General features: G+C 44.0%; 1 protein-coding gene across 8 annotated transcripts in view; it reads right to left on the bottom strand.

Moving 5' to 3' along the window:
* nrxn2b (neurexin 2b) overlaps positions 1-20620 on the bottom strand; it is a 692879-nt gene that overhangs the window by 207113 nt on the left and 465146 nt on the right. Inside the window, exon 1 of one of the 8 annotated variants that reach the window (XM_071478066.1) lies at positions 6328-8135. The exons of 6 other annotated variants lie outside the window; for them this stretch is intronic. In XM_071478066.1, coding sequence (XP_071334167.1) covers positions 6328-6661 — 334 coding nt within the window. In that variant the 5' untranslated portion in view covers positions 6662-8135. Of the gene's footprint in view, positions 1-6327; positions 8136-20620 lie in introns of those variants that run through there. One more of the 8 variants, XM_071478064.1, reaches the window with a different exon arrangement.

Below are 20620 nucleotides of genomic sequence, written 5' to 3'. Positions count from 1 at the left end.
ATTGAAAAAAGAAAACCTGTTAAACCAACTCCCGCAGTGGTGGGCTCCACACTCAAACATCTCTGAAGTAACTGAAACTTGATGACACACTCACTCCATTTTGGGTTTTTGGCAGCTTTCTGGAAGAGGGTAGCCTGGCACACTTGGCTTATATATGTCCCCTTTCATGGCAGCACAAATGCTCAGGTGTAAAAGGGTTTGGGGGGAGGTGGGAGGGCTGGGGGATTGGGGGGGGGGGGGGGGTTGTGCAGACAGGACAGAAAATGTCAAACCAGCAAGCTTATCTTAACTGGCCAGAACACCTGAGGCGTCCTTTCTGTTTCTCATCACTATGCGTGTGTCTGTGCATGTGGTTGTGCGCCTCGGACTTCGTGTGGAGGGAGAATCATGAATACTAATGGTGTTCTCTGAAAGGGAAGGGTTGTGACTTGACTCTCAAAAGAGAGCGCTCAACAGTTCTCCCCAACATCCCGACACACACAGATGAACACACACACACACACACACACACACACACACACACACACACACACACACACATTGCACCTGACCCCACCCCCACCCCCCTCAGCCTGGAGATAAAGTGGTGATTATCAAGCATAGCAGTTTGTCATTAGCACAGTAAACAGTGATAAATGCCATCGGTGAAAGAAAAGGACAGATCTTGACAAGAGGAGGCCACACACTGGGCGCTTTTCACTGAAGATGGTGCTTGGACCTCGGGACTCAAGAGGGCTATTGGCCCTGCTTGTATAGGGCAGGGCAGATGCAGAGGGGTGTGGGCAGCGGTTGACCTCATCAGCATGCATGTGTGGTCAAGCAAAGCAATCAACAACACACAGAGGACACAGACAGAGGCTGTTCTCCCGAAGGGACTGGCCAACAGGAGGCAGAAATCATGGCTCAGGAATAAGAAAACAAAGCAAAACGAAACTTAGGTAGAAACAAATCTTGGAGGATGATAAGGTCTAGAAAATAAATATAGACTGAAGGTAAAGTGACTATGGAAACTGAAGAGGGAAAAACAACTAAGGGAACAAAGATAACAACGGAGAATAGAGCAGTTCAGAAACAACCCTGACACTGGAATTAATCGGTATGGTAATTATATGCTCAAGTTGAAAAAGGTAAAGAAATCCATGCCAGGAGATGACAATGGGGAATTGAGTTTATGCAGGGAGGTCAAAAATGTGTGAATATACAATATCTCTCCAGTGACTTGAAGGTCAGTGCGTCATGGGTTGCCGTGATTACCAAAGAGCAGTGGAAGAGAAGGGGCTGGTGCATCCACCACAACAACCCTGTAATTAACATCAATACGCTGCACAAGTCAAGTATAGACCATGTGGCTGCACTGTATAATTTAATGTGGACAAACACAAAATTGCTAAATGACTGCATTTTATGACATCCATATATTGCACAATACATGGCAGTTTTATGCAATGAATTCATTTACTTAGAGTACCCTTCTATTTATTTCACAGTAAACAAAGATTTGCTGGAGAGATGAGTTTTCCTTTGATGGTCAGTATATATATATATATATATATATATATATATATATATATATTTTAAAAAAAAAAAGGTGCTCAAAAACAAGCACACAAACCACAAGTAAAGGGTCCGGGTGGTGTATGAGTGCTTGTAATGATGGTCTCATCTGAATCTTAAACCATCTGAATCAATCATTTGGCTTGAGATCATCAAGGTCAGCCTTCTATTTCCTGCCTTCCTTCCGTCAGCCTCTTTCCACAAACACACCAGAGGTTCAGCCTGTCCTCGGTTTACACCAGTGATGATGGACAGGGCAAGAGGTGAATGGTGCTAATGATTCTTGAAGTTTAGCCATTACCCACTGAGGGAGACGATTCCACCTTGGGAGCCTTTCAGTAATATTCACACAAACTTGCACATGTATGTGCACACAGCATGTACATACACACTAGGCTCTCTCCTGGACCACCCCCCATGCAGATATATTCTGTCCACTGCCAAGGACAAAGAGATCCACCCAGCAGTAAAATCTCTTGGAAGCTCTCCATCTAAAACATCAAAGACAGCCTGAATCAAAATTAGCTTTTTAATCCTTTTAGCCCTATGCCGTGGGGTGTTCAGGTATGGATTACCTCGCATGGCAAACATTTCCTGTCTCTGTCTCCAATCCAGAGTTGTGAAAATTGTGCATAAGTGTGTGTGTGCACGTGTATTTTCAAGCACAGATCTGTTGACAGATGAGCAATGAACGAAACCAGCCACACCAACAAAACCGCGGTCATGCCACTGGTGCGAAAGAGTGATGATCACACATATAAACAGAACCTGGGCAAGGCTTATTGGTTTATATTTAGAGTGATGTCAGCTGTTCACACCTCGGTGCAATCGCTCTCTAATTGCAGAGGCGGAGTGTTCATGCGTGCACTGTAGATATCTAAAATGCAACACATCTGCATCTGCCAGCACCACACGGTTAAGACTCACAGGGGCTTTTTAAGATTCATACCTTGCAACAAACACCATCACATTCCCCCCGTGGATCTGAGCGAGAGGCCAGTGTGAGACAAGCTGAGAAGCATAAGCCTGCATGTGTGTAGGGAGGTCACTTATCACCAGGCAGACAGCCCAGTGAAATGCCACAGTTCAGTGGTCAAGACTCTCCAATTAGCCGTAATCAGAATAGTGTGGGTGAGACTTTGCGGCATCTGAATAGACAGTAATGAACTACTTTACATATAGAACGCTGCAACTGGTCAGCCAAGGCAGAAAGATCTCTCTAAACCGGGCAGCTCTTCATCCATCACAGTGGGCAACGGTAACAATGGAGATCTTTAATCAGATGGTGGCTCCCAGGCTGTGGCCCCTTTGTCCGGTCTGAATTCTGATGTTGGTTGTAGGGACATGGAGGCAGATGTGTGCATAAAGTAGAGGCACCACATGACGACAGTTCATCCAACATGGTTCCACCAGTGCACAAGCTAACCAAGTCCCAATTAATCATTACATGTGGCACGCAATGTATTTTCATTCCAGCCCATATGAAACGCACGAATCACGTCTCGCCACATGTCTTCATGTGTTGTAAACGACCGCAAAGATCCTATCTGCTGTGCCCCGTGTGTACTCACACAGAGGGTGTGTGCCAGCCAAAAGAATGCAGCGTGGCCCTGCAGGAGCTCATCTAGACAGATGTAGTGTAATAATGAAACTGTGGGAAGAAAGCGGCAGTTAAGACTGAGCCTTGAATCTCATAGACCCTCATATGGTAAAACCCAGGGGTGGGCTCAGGGCTAACGGCTTAATGTATGATAGGTGCCTCCTTTCCCAGCAGACAGTAAGACTTGCTTGTGTACTGTGCGCAGTTCAAGTGGACAGGCTTTTGGAGCTGACATGAGGTCTATACAAGGTGGTGGCAGTGTGTGTATATGTATGTCTATGGTGGCAGTGGCTCTGAATCGGTGTTGCAACAATGACACCTAGTTGAGAAACTGTCTAAGCAAGTGGGCCCTTATCACTGAATGGGGTATTAGAGCTGGTAATAAGCTGAGCCACTTGGTTGACAATACATGGAGAGCTGGCATTTCAGACAAGGACTTCATATGCCAGGCTGCGATGGAAGTATTTATGATGGCGATTGAAATTGACTCCCCACACAAGAGCGGCGTTTTAATGTCTGTGTGTGTGTGCTGTCTTGTAATGATAATGAAAATGCTGGAAGTGCGCTACTAAAAACAACACAACCCGAACGAGAGACAGTGTTTACTGTGTAGGCGTACATTAGTAACTGCTACAGCATACTGCCAGGGAGGAAAAAAAGAACAGCGAATACAGCCAACCAACAAACCAAACAACTTCTCCATCTCAATTTAGATTCAGTGCATTTTTTTTCCCAATCAACATGTAGTTGTCAAACTTGCAGCACATGATAACTAACTGCACTGGTGTGGGACAACATCCCAGCCTGAGCCTAAGCCCTGAATTTGCTATGGAGATGTAGCCTTTCCGTTTCACGGGGCAAATAGACCGTTTCTCTTGCAGGCCAATATCTTCTGACAGCCATAAATCCACAGAGAGAGCCAGAGAACATTTTTATGTTAATTATGTCAATTTAAATAGCTTAGCAGCTCGAGATGTGAGAGGTGCAATCCAATTATCCAAGCTAGACGGGAGAGAAGGCAGGAAAATAAAAAGAGGAGAAAAAAAAGAATAAGAAGAGGATACAAGTTTGAGCTGCCATTTTAGTCGAGAAAAACTGCCTCCGTGCTGTTTCTCTGTGATCTACGGGCTCATGCTTTTAGGAGTTTACTTTAGAGTGACAATATGAAAAGGTGTACTCATAAATGATTCACGCTCTGCTTCAGTTGCTGAAAACAAAGATGGGACGAATGATTGCTCTGCATCAACACTGACCGAGCACGATGAGACTCAAGCTCCCTGTATGCAGTTACAACAACACAGATCGAGAGACACAGTTCAGTTGGAAGCTCCTCCTCCTGCTCCCTCTCTGATCAACAGTATGGAAACATTTTGGTTTGAATAAATCACATCTGCTACATCAAATAAAAGTCAGTTGTGTAGAACACAGCTAACCCCTGTGAAGCAGCGCCATGAATATAGCAGCACACATAAACATCACAATGAAATTGAAAAACGGGCCAGTGCAGACCACACTCTCACTGGCATTCAAACCCAAACTGACCCAGCTCTTACAGGAAAAAATATGAATAGAGGAATATTTATCCTTCTTTTTTTGTATTTGTCTTAAGCAGTGGACCATATTTTTCCATCAAATTATGACAAAGTTGGACGGCTACAAATGTTCTAATTCCAATTTATGTTTATACTATGTGCTAATACTTTGAATTGGGTGATGCTTTGGCCGTTTGCCAATATTTTCTGAAAGGTTCTTTAATTGTTAGATTAGTTGACAAAAAAAAAAAAAAAACAGATCAGTTCTAGGTTCATTTGGTGGTGAACCATTACAAAGCCAATGAGAGCCATAAAAAGGTAAGCTCATCAATTTGTCATTGACAAGACACTGAGACGATTCCTTCATATCTCCTCTGTGACACAGGTTAGCCCTCATTAGTGTGTTCAGTCACAATTTGACTGTGAGAACTTGTGCTCAGGCAGCTGTCGGATGAAAGACGAATGTGGATAACCATAAACCCAATGCAGTACTGAGCACAGGGTGCCGTGTGGTGAGCCTCACCACAGCTAATTGACCACAGAGGGCTACGTGAGGCTCCTCTGCCCATCTGACACCAGACTGATTAATACAGGTTACAGGTATACTGAAGTGAGGGAGAGGAGCGAGAGGGGTGGTGGTGGTGAAGGGAGAAACAGAAAGACACAGACAGAAGTAGGGTTTGCTGGGGGGAAACACTAAGGGGATGCAAATGGAACGACATAAGCATGAAAATGCTGAAGGATCAATAACTGCTAACGTCTCCTGTCACAGTAATGTGTGTACAGGGTGTTGGAAAAGGGGCAAGGGAAATAAATTCAGAGGAAAGGGGAGGGGAGAAATTGCAGCGGAAGAAGCTCGGGTTGGGGAACATCAAAGGAATCACCAGTGTGAAACTCTGCCTTGTCCCTGACAGCTTAGGCTAAGAACAGCACAGCAGCTGATGCACCACAAAGCACTGAGCCAAAGACATATACTGTAGAAAGTAGGACAAAATAAGGAGAGCTCAGGCAATTATCAATGGATTTTCCTGAGTACACACTGTACCATGAAACATGGCATGGGAGATTTTGCATCTCAACAAACCAGTTGAGGCCCTGCTCCTGCAGTGGCTGCCATCATTCATCAACAATTACGCTACGGATGGTAATTACATAAATGTGAACTGGCCACAGCTCGATACATCAATAGACCCAAGATGGCTGCTGAGCTCGGAAGGCAAGCAGCAGAAACCAGCTGGCTGGGGATGTGCTGCGAAAAAAGCCCAGGAGGGAAGGGAACAGCTTCTGGAAACATCATCCGCCAATTCGAGGACATGAATCAAGACGCTGGCCCACGGGGAGCTGATGCAGTGAGGTTGGTCGCCTGGGCCTGGCTCCTCTCAGTCTTCCCAGAGATGACAGAGATCAATAGATGGCCGAGCCAATCGCAAGGGCTTATGTACTCTACTTACAGCTCACTGCCGCCACAAATCAACCCCCTTGATGAAAATTAACTCCTACTGACCCCTGAAGTCTATGTCATTGCTCTCAGTCAACCTCACTCGTACTCTTGCACGTTGCTCAGCAAAATCACCAGTCAATCACTGGCTGATCACTTCCAGAAGCATCTGTGAAAAGAGTAGCAAAAACAGCTGATCTTACCATGGCCCCCACGCGTAAGGAAGGGCATCCGGTTGATGGCAATGGGCACAGTACCGTGCTTGTTGTGGAAGTGGTGGACGTGGTGGGTGGTACTGAGGGAGGAGGAAACTCGGGCGGCCACGGCTGGGCAGGGGAAGACCAGCAGTGCAAGAGAGAGCACCAGCCTGAACAGGAAGGCCGGACTGGCCCACACCACAGGTGACGCTGCCGCTGGCCTGGTTACCAGTAACAACCCTCTGTCCACCTCCACTTCCACTTCCTGCTCCATAGGGGCGGGGCCTGAAAGGAACATGTGGCCCCTCCCCCTCATACGACACAAACAGGACGTGAACATCTCAAATGAATCCACGGCCCATGATCCCCTGCTTTCCAGCCCGGGGAGGGGGGAAAAAAAAAAAAGTAAAATACGGATTAAAAATATAAGCCAAAGAAGAAAAAAAATATCCTTGGTTGAAGATCCCAAAAACGATTGGAAATTAAAAAAATCACAAAAAACAAAAAAGAAAACAAAAAGACCAAAAATAAAAAACAACAAAAAAACAAAATCCTTCCTGACAAGACCCCAAAAATCCTCCAACAGTCTAGTGTCGATATCCAAAAGCTTCTGACTGGATCCCGGAGAACTCCCACTCTTCTCCTAAAACAATTAAACCTTCTGTACAAATCTTAACCTCTTTTGTTTGACACACGGATTCCTTGGCACCCTAAAGCAAATAGCTTAGCAGCACCGAATTAGCAAACACAAGACTCCATCTTAGCTCCTTGAAAAATATCTTGTGTGCAGCTCTTTGAGTTAATTGTTTGACAGGGATTCCTTCGCCTTGGGGAGACCTTTACAGGGTTTCTCCACCCATAGTCCAAGCCTCCATCGTGAAGAAAAAGACTCCTGACATCCCTTCAGAGCTTTCTGGACACAACTTCAAATGAGAGCAGTGGGATGGATAAATACATAGGAGTGAAGCCTGAGCGCAAAAGGGAGAGGCGAAGAAAGAAGAGCCGAGGCAAGGGTGCTGTGATGACGGAGCAGCCAAATCCTGTTACAAGGCTTCAAATCCCCGAAGGAGCTGTGAACCTGTTCAGTCTACAGGCAAGAGCGGGAAAACAGGGGATGGATAAATAGAATAACAGGACTGGGAAGAAAAAAAAAAAGAGGACAAAACGGTCGGCTATTTCCAAATGCGGCAGTGCTGAATTCCCTTTCCTGGTTTCTGACAAAATAAATCAATATGGGTCATGGAACACCGAGAAGCACCACAAAGACACCTTGACAGGATTAAACCTGAACCTAAGCTCAGAACCAGCATCGGAGCAGTTGCTGTCCACTTCAACACAACAATTCTCCAATCCTTTAGACTTGTAACCAAGCTCTGTCCTACTTGTGATTGCTCCTCAACCTTTGAGGATGATTCCGTTTTCTCTGCTCCCTTTCAGACGCTGCTTTCCAGGGTGGGAGGCAGATGAGAAGCAGCCGCCGGTCCTCTTGCTGGAGCTCCGACACACTGTGCTGCTGCTGGCTTGCTAAGAGCGTCTGATGATGATGCTGCTGCTGCCGCTACTGCCTCTGCTGTGAAATTCATGCTAATTGAATCAGAAGCTGCAGCAACGAGCGCATCCTTCCTGCCCGCACAGTTTTCCCTTCTCCTTTTCCTTCGATCAAGTCAACCTAAACCCCCCCCCCCCTCTCCAACAACAACGGCACACACGCACGGCTCCGTACTGGGCAGGGCAAAAGAAAAAAAAAAAAAAAAAAAACAAGAGTCAGGGGGAGAAATGTAGCCAGAAAGGAAAGGTGGACGCACTCTGGTCCTTTGAATGTACAGACGGCGACTATGATACACTGGGCAGAGCAGAGACAGAGAGAGAGAGTGTGTGTTTGTGTGTGTCTGGTTGGAGCAGAGTGAGAGAGTGAGTGAGAGAGAGAGAGAGAGAGAGAGAGAGAGAGAGAGTGGGAGGAGAATGATTGGAGAGAATTGAAGGAGGAGAGCACGCGCACAGAAAAGATGGGAGGCACACATGCATGTCAGGTTTGTTGTTTGCACACACACACACACACACACACACAGACGCCACATTTTTTTTAAACCAATATATAGGCTGCCAGCAAACACATCCTCTGGAGTATGTAAGGCAATGATATACTAGTGTGTGAGTGTGTGTGTGTGTGTGTGTGTGTGTGTGTGTGTGTGTGTGTGCACCCACAAGTCACACTAAATACTGGTACAACTACAAAGGAAATACGCAGATGATGATGAATCCAATCATATGCACAGTTATGAGGGGGACAGTGAGCACCCTTGAGGTCAGTTGATTCATTTACAAACTGAGAAATTTAATAAGGAATATTTCACCTCTATCATCTGCACAGATACATTTCTAATTCTTTTTTTCCATACATCTACACTTCTTTCTTCTCATCAATTCATCCTCCTCTCTCCTCCTGTTCTCTCCTGTTTTCTGACCCCCCCCCCCCCCCTCGGACTCAGGACACACGCCTTTTGAGCGTGAACCTTATATTTTTCTCCCTGAACACCATACACTCATTTTCATCTGTGCTTGTCAGAAAAAGAGCAGGGTTACTAAACGACAGATGGGGACACCAAGAAAACCATGACGGTAACAGGGGTGGGAGAACCAAGAGATGCAGGACAACGAGGAAGATGCAGAAACAGGATTGCAAGAAGAGTGGAATTATGAATGAGAGAGAGATAGAGAAAGAGCTAGAAAGAGAGAAATGGAGGGAGATTGTGCATCAGACAAATCATGGCTGATAGAGATCTCAGCCGGGACAGGAGCTCAGTGCTAGAGACGAGAAACAAGAAAAATGGCCAGAACAGGAAAAGCCAGTGTAGGTCTTCTGCACTGATGGGGAGAAAAGAGTTTGCACTATTACTCATTTACTCTCTAACACACACACACACACACACACACACACAGATACAGAAACAAGCACCTCTGCCAGGTGGGAACATCCCAGGGGAGACAAGAGATGCTGCGCTTGCTGCTGTCAGGGTGAAGGAGATATGATACCCAGGGTGACCGGGACACGTGACCTGATTTTGCACAAGACTGAACTGCTGAACTTAAAGGAAGGATTACAGAGTCTTCACTCCCAGCCCCCCCACCCCACCCCACCCTCCCAATTCCCTGACAATCCATCCAACCGCACCGCATCCAAATCCAAAGCTTGTGCCCATTCTCTAACTTTCAGTTTCTTTCTTTCATCTTGGGGGGCTAAGATGTTTAGCAAATCCTCCTCCTGTGAGCCCGGAGCTGGACAAAGCACAGTGGTCCATGAAGTACAGAAGGAGTACTGGAGGCTATATAACCCGGACAAGTAATTCTTTACAACACCACAAACAAATACAAAAACACAAACAGCAAATTATGACCTAAATCAACCTAAAGAAGTTTTCTTGGCTCTTAACATACCCTATAAAAATCTCAACTAAAAGGTAACATTAAAAGTCTCCAACACAGCGGTGCAAGACGCCATCTATTCAAAAGGTAGTGCTATTGAATTCGACTATTTCTGCCCAGACAAGTTAATGTTCCTTTGAACAAAACCCTAAATGGAGGTTGTGTGTCTGAAATGTCTCACATTTATTAAATCAACTGTAACGACAGAGTTGATTTCTCTCATGGTAAAAACTCCTCAGCCGTTCTAATCGTAGCATCTATTGTGTCCAAACTGAGCATGTGCAACTTTCCATCTGTATATTCTGTTTGTCCCAAGACACACACACACACACACACACATACTTGTACTTCTATCTTTGTGAGGACACTCATTGACATAATGCATTCTCTAGCCCCTTAACCATCATAACTGAGTGCCTAACCCTAACCCTGACCCTAACTTTAACCTAAACCTAATTCTAACCTTAACTCTAAAACCAAGTCTTAACCCTCAAAATGTGATTTGAAGGTGTCTCAAAAAGTGAGGACCGGCCAAAATGTCCTCACTTTCCCAAAATGTCCTCACTCTTTTAGTAAAATACTTTTTTTGGCCCTTATCTAATACAACCCATAGGAGCGTCTCCTGAAATAGCACCCCTTGGTTGTCACGATGACAATAACAAATGCACCGACTGTACTGACAGCGGCATACCTACCTTCATCGCCAGGGTTATTATTATAACGGTCATGGCTTGGTTAGGTTTACTAAATGGCCGTGATTTTAAAATAAATACTTTCGCAACATTAGACGATCTTTGTTGTCATGGTCACAATATTAACAACGTGGTGAACTTTGTCACACAGGTCATGGATAATAGACACAACAAACTGCTACTTTGACATGGGAATCGAACACGACTCTCCTGTGTCATATTCCTGTGTTATGATGGTTTGACAGGTCACATCCATCCACCCAGCCTGACATGGACTTTGTCGCTCTATAAACTACGTCACTGCACTTTTTCCTTTGCAACTGTCTTAATTACTACGGCCACTAGATCTTGCCTAAAAGCAAAATGTAACTATGGGTCATAACAACCTGGGCTTTTTCTTTTTTTTTTTTTTAAGTTGCTTCCCTTTCTTTGTTTTCTGCTTCATACATTTAATCATTGACAACCAATGGATTTAATTTATCACTTTCATGTCTACAACATCTACTAGATCTTATCAAAAGAATTGCACATCTCAGCCTTGTAGTGCGCACGTCCTTTACTGTACTGATGACACATGGCTTGATTAGGTTGATTTATTGATTTAACTGGGCAGCAACATTATTTTGAATGAAGCCATGACAGCAAATTTAACAGAAAACAGTGACAAGGATGTGAGGAACCTAAGTGAAGAAAGTGAGGAAAAATGTAACCGGAGAGCACACAGTCTAGTTAAAAGTCAATCTAGTATGCAACAAATCAGTATTCAGCCAATTATTTATTCTAAAAATGTGTTCATTGTAATTTTCGTATGCCAAAGTATATCTGAAATGTAATGTTTCATTAGTAGAGTGTCACTGACGCCATGGGTGTCTCCTCCTGGGGCCTGCGTGCGGACTGGGAACTCATTACAATGAAAAACACAGAGGACTGCCAACACCTGCTGCTCCGCTTGCCCCCAGCACAGGAAAAACAAGGGACACAGAGCACACAAACACACACAGGTGAACAAGCACTCAAGACACTCATGTACACATACTAATTGGGCTACACACACAAACACATGACTGTCCTGTCAGTGCTACTCTTGTGTGATGCAACACTGATGTCCCAAAGGCCAAAAGCCCTGCACTTCAGACACTAACTACCCCACTCATGAAACTACAAACTCCACAATCCCTCAGGGGAAGTGAGGTCACAGATAGAGGAAGTGGGATTAGTTTACTGACAAATGTGGGATCAAAGCCTATAGCATTCAGTCTAATGAAACCTTCTTGCATACACTTAATTAATTCCACCTCAAACAGCACTCAGTGTAAAGGAGCAAACTATAATAAAGAGTCAGTGTGGCCATATGTACAATACACATGACACCCATAGAGGAAGTAGACTTAGTTTTTTTTTCATTGGGTGAGGTCAGGAAAGTAGGACAAGCAGAATCTATTTGCTCTCGCAGCAGGGGGGAAGACAGAACACAAAAAGCAAGTCATCAATTTTTAACTCCTGTTTCCTGTTTGTGCTATTCAGTAGCTCTCTCCCGTACTGAGTCCCCTATGTTAGCCGCTTATGTAAGTGCACTGTTGGGAAACTTCCTCCAGACTGAGCCACAGTGTTGGCCGCTTATATAAGACACTGAAAAAAGAAGTCTGGCATTAGCATTGCCAATTGTCATCTGCCATCTACCAGATAAGCTATTCAAAACGACTTCAAAGCCTTTTGTGCGACTGCAAACATGCCTGAGCAAAATTTATGTTCTTTGGAGAACTCAATTTCTGAAAAAAGATGACTTTCTTAAGAGAAGGAAATTCATCTGAAAGCAGAAATCGACAGATAGAAAGTGTCTGAATCAAAACTGAGAGACACACCATCCAAGAAAAAGGGCTGTCTACTTCAGGGAGATGATACCTGACAAAACATAATTCAATACACTGCTCTGAGAATGTCCTTTCAAAAATAGTAGGAGATGAACATTAGATAACTTATTCCCAACTGAACAGAGAAGTCCTCATACCTGAAAGCAAAACAGGTTCCTTTGTAATGGCCTTTTTTTTCATGATGACCCTTTTTGCACATTTTTGATCTGTCGTTGTTAGTGACTTCAAAAATGGCCCACTTTACAAACACGATTAATAAGAGCAGCTTTTAAGGCTGAGCAAAGATTGTGGTTACGGTCATGGTTAAAAGAAAGTAACGTTAACTAAAGAAATGAAAGACAGACACCTTGTACACCAAATCACCCACCTCAACTTGCCTCTAAAAGGTTTTGTGGTCTGATGCTGACATTGCTCATTACTTTTGCTTTTCAGAGATGACACCACCCCAGGGGGCGGCTCGTCTTGTCTTTCTTAAAGCATTTGAAGAACAGATGACTGCCACCTTTTCAGTCCGATGCCGCCTTTATGTTTTATGGAACCTATGCAGCACAATGTTTCATGAGTGCGCTGCATAGGGCAGGCAAAGACAATACAGCGTAACATGGGCCTATAGCCTGATTGTGGCTTGTAATGTGATTCATACTGTTTACTTACTTTAATATGCTGCTCTCACAGAGGTTTGGTAATTAAAATCTATTGGTTTCCCCTAACCCAGCATCAATTATTCTGCCGGTAAACAGACGCATACATTTACCCAACAATGCCTTTAAGGTGAGCCACAAAAAAAGCACACAATGGTTGAATGAAAGCAAAATATTAAGCCATCTGTACAGCTGACGGGTGCATTAGAGTACAGAGTTATGGACACTAATAGCATTGTGGCTTCACCAGCTTTGAAAACTAAGAATATTGAGTTGAATGAATGTATCTTTGTGCTGTTTAATGATACCAGGGTAACAGGAACTGAGATAGGGAATAAAAGAGAGGTTGAGCACACTAGCTTCAATGCAAAAAAAAAAAAAAAAATGGGGAAGGTAAGGAGAAAGGTTGGATGAAAAAGGACGAAGGATCAGGATGACAGACAGTCAGGAAAAAAGCAGTGATAGTATGTTTGGTAATTAGAGGGGATGGATTAAAGGAAAACATGCGCGTTGTGGGGACAAGGAGCCTCAGCTCGGTAGAGGAGAGGAAAGATAACTAGCTAAGGGGGGTGTCTCCTGTTTCGCTTGGATGGAGGAGCAGGTTGCACACATCTTAATCATGTGAAATGATATATCCTCAAGGGGAGAGAGGGGGAGACAGCAAGGAGATGAGGGAAAAAAAATATAAATCACTTACTCCTCTCTCTCTCTCTCTCTCTCTCTCTCTCTCCCCCCTTCTTCCTTTCCCCATCACCATAAAAGCCATTTTCTCTGAGATTCCATTAACGCCGAGTGACACTGTCTGCCAATCTTATGTTAGCTCTCCCCTGTCCTAGTTAATTGGGTGTTTGGTAATTACAAAGATCTGATATCTATCAGCGGGTTGAGATGTTGAATATTTAAACAGCACAGGTATGGCTTGCCCCTCAGGGCGCTATAACAGTGTCTCATCAGCTGAGTCAGCTCCCCCCCCCCCCCCCCCCCCCCCCCCCCCCCCACCTACTGTCAAAATAAGTTATCGTCTTGACAACACAGGAACAGATGAGGCTTAGTTGGCCCGGGGGTGAGGCCACAGCTGATGCTCCAAACAAGCTCCTTGGTCTGGTGTAATTTGTGCTGTGGAAACAGTGTCAAACAGTAAAGAGCAGGGAGTGAAGTTACAGGTTGTCGTGGCTACTCCAGTCAGTGGTAGTTGTTGTGGAACTGCTACCTTCGACTGACACAGTAAGCTGTAGCCTCATGCAGTGTAAGAAACTGACAGTTGTGACAGAGAATTGGGATTCATACAGTTTTGATTTTGGACAGAGCAACATACATATACTTCACTTTTCACCTGCTCAAGATTGTTATCAATAAAATCCCTTACAGATAAACAGTGAGGTTCGAAAGTCTGAGCACATCAGGAGGTAGAGCAGATTGACCACTAATCGGAAGATCAGTGGTTTGACTCTTGGCTCCTCCAGTCCATGTTTTATCCTTGGGCAAGATACTGAACCCCAAATTTCCCCTGGTGTATCATCATTGTGTGAGTCGGAGTATGGGGATGGTAGAAAAAAACAGTCTATGTCGGAAAAAGCTGTGTATGAATGTGTGTGTGAGTGGTTGAATGTGATTTCCATTGTAAAGCGCTTAGTAGTCAATAAGAGTAGAGAAGTGCTATAATCAAAAAGTTATATTGTGTTAATCGTCCCAGATTTGACACATTTCCAGTGTTGTATTTGAAGTGTTGATATACATAAGAAGATATATTCGTAGTTTTAAGGACCAAAAAACATCTCAATGTAGTTCTACATCTCCTCTCTTAGGCTTCTCCCTGGAGCTCTAGTAATAACAGGCCAGTGAGAGGCTCTGAGCCTCTCTTCTGATTAGCTGACTGTTTTCTGAGTGATCCAATAGAAATATAGCAGATTTCAGGTCAACACTCAGAGAAACCAAATCCTGCGAGGTTGGATGGTGGGTCCAGTTGGGCGGGGCTTGGGGTGTTGCTGAGTGCGGCGACTGCTGTGTTGTGACATCACAAAGTTACAGAAATCCTGACGGCTGGTTTTAAGGCTCAGTTTGTGAATACAGGATGTGTGCATTTCTCTGTGGACTGAGGCTTTGATACTATCACAATGTTAATGTAGAACCTAGACCTGGCATCTGGCATCTGTGCCACTAGTTGAAAACAAATTTACCAATTACACTTGCCAAACTGCGTAGAATTCTTCTCTACAAAGAAAAATGACATTCTGCTTCTCTGCCTCAGTGTTGCAGAAATGCAAAATAAGAGTGCTGCTGGTAGGCTGGCAAGCGTTTCCCATCTCTCTCTCTCTCACCTCTACTTATCTTCTCTCCATTGCTCCCTTCCTCCCCCTCCAGCCATCCATCCATCCATCGCTGCAGCCTAGCTCTGTGTGGTGAGTCAGCTGTCACTGTCTGTCCCTCCAGCTGTGGACCCAGCTGTTTGGGCCAGATGGGTTCATCTCCACCTTATCCTCTCTCATCCATGAAGTCTATGAGGGCCCCCCCCGCGTCCCCCCAACCTGAAGCCACAGACAACTGGCCCCGCAGCATATTACTCTCGCTGAGCCAAAACAATATGGAAAAGAGATGTTTCTGGTGCAAATGTGGTGTCGGAGCAACTCGCACTGTGACAAAACTGCAAGCTGCTGTGGCTCTTTATTGTTATTAGCACAAGCGGCAAAACAGTCCTATTTTTCAAGTGATTACTTTTTGCCTTGCAACAACTTCAGAAGGTGATTTACAGGTTTACCGGGACCTGAAAGCGATTCCTTTCTATGTGCCATTGTGAAGGTAATAATCAGGGTACATGCTCAAAGGTTGGTGGGGAGGGAGAGTGCCTGGTAAAGCTATTCCAGAATAATACTGGCTCACAGTAATCTCCTGCACACAGGGAGAAATTTTGACAAGGATTTAGGGATTTTAAATACAATTTCTATACGCAATGAAAGCCCAACAATAGCACTGGGGAGAGAGGGGGCCAGAGCATCGGTTCAAAAGAGGAAGTTCGGGAAGGAGAGTGGGGAGAGGGAGCGCGCATGAGAAAGAGAAGGAAAGAGTCATCATCTTTCTGGGGAGCCAGATTGCAGAGCTCTAGGGTAGGAGACGCCCCACTGTTTAAAATGCCTGCTGAATCACATCTAATTTATCCTATGCCTATGCAAAGAGAAACATCAGTTAATGTGAGAGTGTGTATGGATTAAAAAAAAAAAAATCATCAGAAAGAGAGACAGACAGACCGCACTGTACAACAGCTTATTTAAGACATAAGCCGTTTTTGATTCTCTATTGGTGTCTACGTTCGATAAATGGAAGAGCCTATCGATTTAGAGCAGAGGCCTCACTGTTATCACTGAGATTAACACACAACAACAATGAGAAATCTGCAGGGAATAGTCGGGGGAAAGAATTCTCTCAGCCTTATCCGGCACATAGGAGATACGTGGCTTGAGCTGCAATTTCGTCTACAACTGGTAGAATCCCATGTGGTTTGCAGGAGAGTCATCGATACTGATAGTACAAGCATAACACAGGAAGACTAAATCCAGACAAGTTTGGCTGTACTTGCTGGGTATCTGCAGAGGCGCTCGTGCATTCACCTGTGTGAAAACAGCAACCGCTGCACAAAAGAGTTTGCACAAAGGGAGATTTCCGTAAGCGTGGCTTAATAATATGTTCTTCCCTGAGTCTCAGTTAACACACAAACATGTACCCCTGGAGTTTCTGGCAAAGACAAGTATGCAGCAATAGCCCCATCATTCTCTAAATACAATATTCAATCAGAGTATGAATCTAAACCTGACAGAATCTGTCCAATTTGCGATGGACCCTGTCCTGAAATCTGAGGCTACACTTTTTTTACTTTCATCTATTAATGACTATAGTTCACTAATCTAATCCAGCACATTAGCAGCTGTGGCTCAGGAGGAAGTGCGGGTCGTCCACTAATCGGTTTGTTTCCCCTGGTGCTCCTGTCAGCATGTCCGTGTGTCTTGGGCAAGATGCTGAATCCCAAAATGCCTCCTGATATAACAGCAGCATGTGAATGTGTGCATGTGGTAGAAAAGCACTGTATAAATGTGTGTGTGTGTGTGTGTGTGTGCGTGTGTGTGTGTGTGTGTGAATGTGGCTTGTAGGTGTAAAGGCTTTGAATCTTTCTGTTCTCTTCCACAAGAAAACAGAAAAAGGGTATTTACATGCAACATGTGACACATGTGGGTGCATATGACTGGCAGTCAGAGACACAGAATGACATCATTTTGTACGTTACACTTGGAAATGACTACAGTTGAACTCTGGTCAGGATGATATGTTGTTAGAATAATACTGATTGATGGTATTAAACTTTAAGCTTCAGTGTTCCCTGTATCTGAATCACCAAGTAGCACTAAATCTACTGAACCTCCAGATCTGTTGTGTTATGCTAATTGACTGGGGAAAAAAACAGTTGGATTATAAATTCTGAATAACACTTGTAGCTAAAACCATATAAGCTCCGAGCAACCTGAGCAACCAAGATATGAAACAATCAAGCATTTCTCGGAGACACAATTAAGCTCTGCTGAAACTATACTGCTGTTCTAATTAGATATGATTTGAATCTGAGGTCTCGATACATCTTCAATCAGCTATTCAGCTGTAATCAGTTATGCTCCTTTTCAGCACATTTCTTGTAGTGTGATGTAATAGGTTGGCTGTTGGAGGCAGAATGTGGATATATTAATGGTCCCATATGCTTATTGATTTTTGTTTTGTTTTAACTGTTGATATCCATAAGAAGATATATTTGTGGTATGGTTTTACATCTCCTCTCTCAGGCTTCTCTCTGGAGCTCTAGTAACAACAGGTCTGTGAGCCAATCAGAAGAGAGGCTCTGGGCCACTTTTCAGGGCCAAGGGGGTGGTGACTGCTTTGTTGTGACATCACAATGTTACGGAAGTCCTGACGGCTGGTTTTAAGGCTCAGTTTCTGAATGCAGGCTGTGTGCATTTCTCTGTGGACTGAGGCTTTGATACTTTCACAGTATTAATATAGAACCTAGACCTGCTTTATAATCCAAAAAGACATGGAAATCTCACTTTATACAATATGGGACCTTTAAAGGTTCTCTGGTCAACTTTACCCCAAGTGACAGTAACAGTAAACTCTTTGAAATAGAATGTTTAGATAAAATATTACAGAAGGAAAGAGATTCTATGAGAAGTAAAATTGTAATAGAAACAGTAAAGACATTTATTTATCCATAAGAACCAGGGAGTAATGTAAGTCAGACTGTGTCTGTAGAGTGTCCTTCCATCAGGATGCCCCAATCTTCTCTTGATATTCATACCTGTCATTTTAATCCTTTCCCCCAACACCAGCTCCCAGCTTAGACTTTAAAAAAAAAACAGCTCTTGCCTTTATCATTCTCTCCCTCTGGGAGGCAGTTTGGTCATAATCCCCCTCTCCGATGTTTGCTGCTTCTTGTGTCATCTCTTATCTAGGGGAGAAACCCTTGAAATAAACACTTTCCACTGATTTCCCCTCAGCGGAAAATATTTCCTCCCATTTCCCTGTATACACTTTCACTTATCACCAGCGAAGTACAACTTTTCAAAAAACACGGGCAGAAAATATCCTTTTAGGGTATGTTTGGGGTGAATTTATGCCTACATTGAGACAGATTGTGCATATGTTTGCAAAAGTATGTGTGCACGTGTGTGTGTGTGTGTGTGTGTGCGAGCTGTGTTGAGAGTGCAGCAAAAGTGCAGAGCCTCTGCAGCAATATAGCTGACTAGAATCAGGATTTCAGAGTTAATGGACGGGGTGACTGCTGCCTCCTCAATGTGTCAGCCTTCGTTACACGCTCTGCACACAGAAGCCACCGCTGTCTGCAACAGGGCAACGCAAGAAAAATAAAACACAAATGGAAACTGTTTGCTCTGCTGTGCCTTGTGTTCCAGCGTTTGACAGCATTTGTCTCTGTTAAATCTGATTACTTTGTTGCATTGTTTTGTTTTGTTTTTTTTATCTCAATTAACACACAGATTTAACTCAACACAATTTTATTTTTCCTATTTCTCCGCTTCCCCGACTCTCCTCCTCCTCCACCGTTTGTCCTTGTGCACTTTCGAGAGACAGCTCAATGATACTGCTTACGTATTTATTTATCTTGGTGCGTGCTTGCTTGAGAATGTGTTTTCACATGCTGCATGTCTGCCAGTGTTGTTTACTGCATACTGTTACATTTCTTTGTAATGATTTTTATATCAAAGCCAAAAGCAATCCGTGGCACCCAGCGTGTTAAATCCGTGATGCTGTTTGACAGTAAAGAACTTGGGCCCCTACAAAAGAAGGCCTCCACGCTTGCAACTGACCACCAACTGGATTTTGTGCACCTACTATTGTAGAGCAATTGCTGGGAAATGAGAAGGCAACAAAATCATTGGTATAGATCTACCTGCATGGCAAAGCTGGCAGCCCTACAGCTTTTCTATATCACAAATCCCTGCAGTTAACCTTTGCAGATTTCCTCCCATAGAGCCAATAAGTTGTAAACGTAAAGACAAGTGGGGTGCCCTGCAGTGGTTGCAGTTGACTGTGATGTCTTTTTACTAGACATGGACTCGAGCTTCGATCTTGAAAACTTGCTTGAAATAATGATCATACCTCTGGGTGATTTTACACATTACAGTGCCTCCAGTGTGAGTGAAAGAGAGAGAATGAAAATGGTGGAGAAGAGGGAAAAAAAATGTATAACCCATAAAGACAGACGTCCAGGAATGTCCTTGACATTTCTACACCTCTCTCCCTCATCATTCCACTCTCCCTTGTTCTCTCTCTCCGCTGACAGCTCACAGTGCTTCAGCTCAATAGAGGACATTAACCACAAGTGCAGGCCTCGTATCGAGTGGCTACAACGAGGGCTTCATTAGGGATGAGGCCGATGGAGACATCAAGCTCTGGAGCTTATCTGTTGACTTGTAGCAGCACAAGGTTGAAGGGTTAACATGCTCAGGTTATCAGTAGGCAGATGGGGATGTCTGCCTCTTTGAATATGTGAACATGACTTTCCATCATGGTATCGACTGTTGCTGCCAATCAGGATGGCAAAAAAGTGCAGTGCTGCACATTTTAATGGCCAGGGAACGACTGCATTTTTAATTATGGGAAAGCCACCAAAGTGATTTTCAAACAATAACAAAGTAAGCCGATGGGAAAATACATTTAAGGCTAATCTTTTAAATTAATGCCTTCAAATCTTGAGTTAATTGTATTCCTTCCCCCACCCCCCCAGGAAGTCTTCTTTGCGTCTCCTTCTCTCTCTCTCTCTCATCCTAATGCACAGTGTGTGTGCACAAGCACGGGGCCAAGACACGAGGTGATATCGCCAACATAATAATTAGTCATGAAGTCGTCATCTTCTGCTCCCGCAGACTTAATGACCTAGACTGGCTGCATCAGTGGTTATTAAATTAAGTCATTTCAAACCACCAGGAACAAAGAGAGCGACCGTGTGAAAAGCACACAAGTACGCACAACTTGAAAACAACACCCACACAGCACAGTCACACTGCTGCCGTACAGTGGTTGCACCATGACATGTCTATGATAATACCCACTGACTATAAACTACCATTATAATGATGTCTTTCATTTTTAAGGTACTGAGACTTTCACAGTTAAAGAC

This window comes from Trachinotus anak, unplaced genomic scaffold, assembly GCF_046630095.1.
Source record: "Trachinotus anak isolate AG129_WGS33_773 ecotype Australia unplaced genomic scaffold, CSIRO_AGI_Tana_v1 ptg000005l, whole genome shotgun sequence".
Taxonomy (NCBI): domain Eukaryota; kingdom Metazoa; phylum Chordata; class Actinopteri; order Carangiformes; family Carangidae; genus Trachinotus; species Trachinotus anak.
Note: the sequence above shows the minus strand (reverse complement) of the source record. Positions and strands in the feature narration are given on the sequence as shown.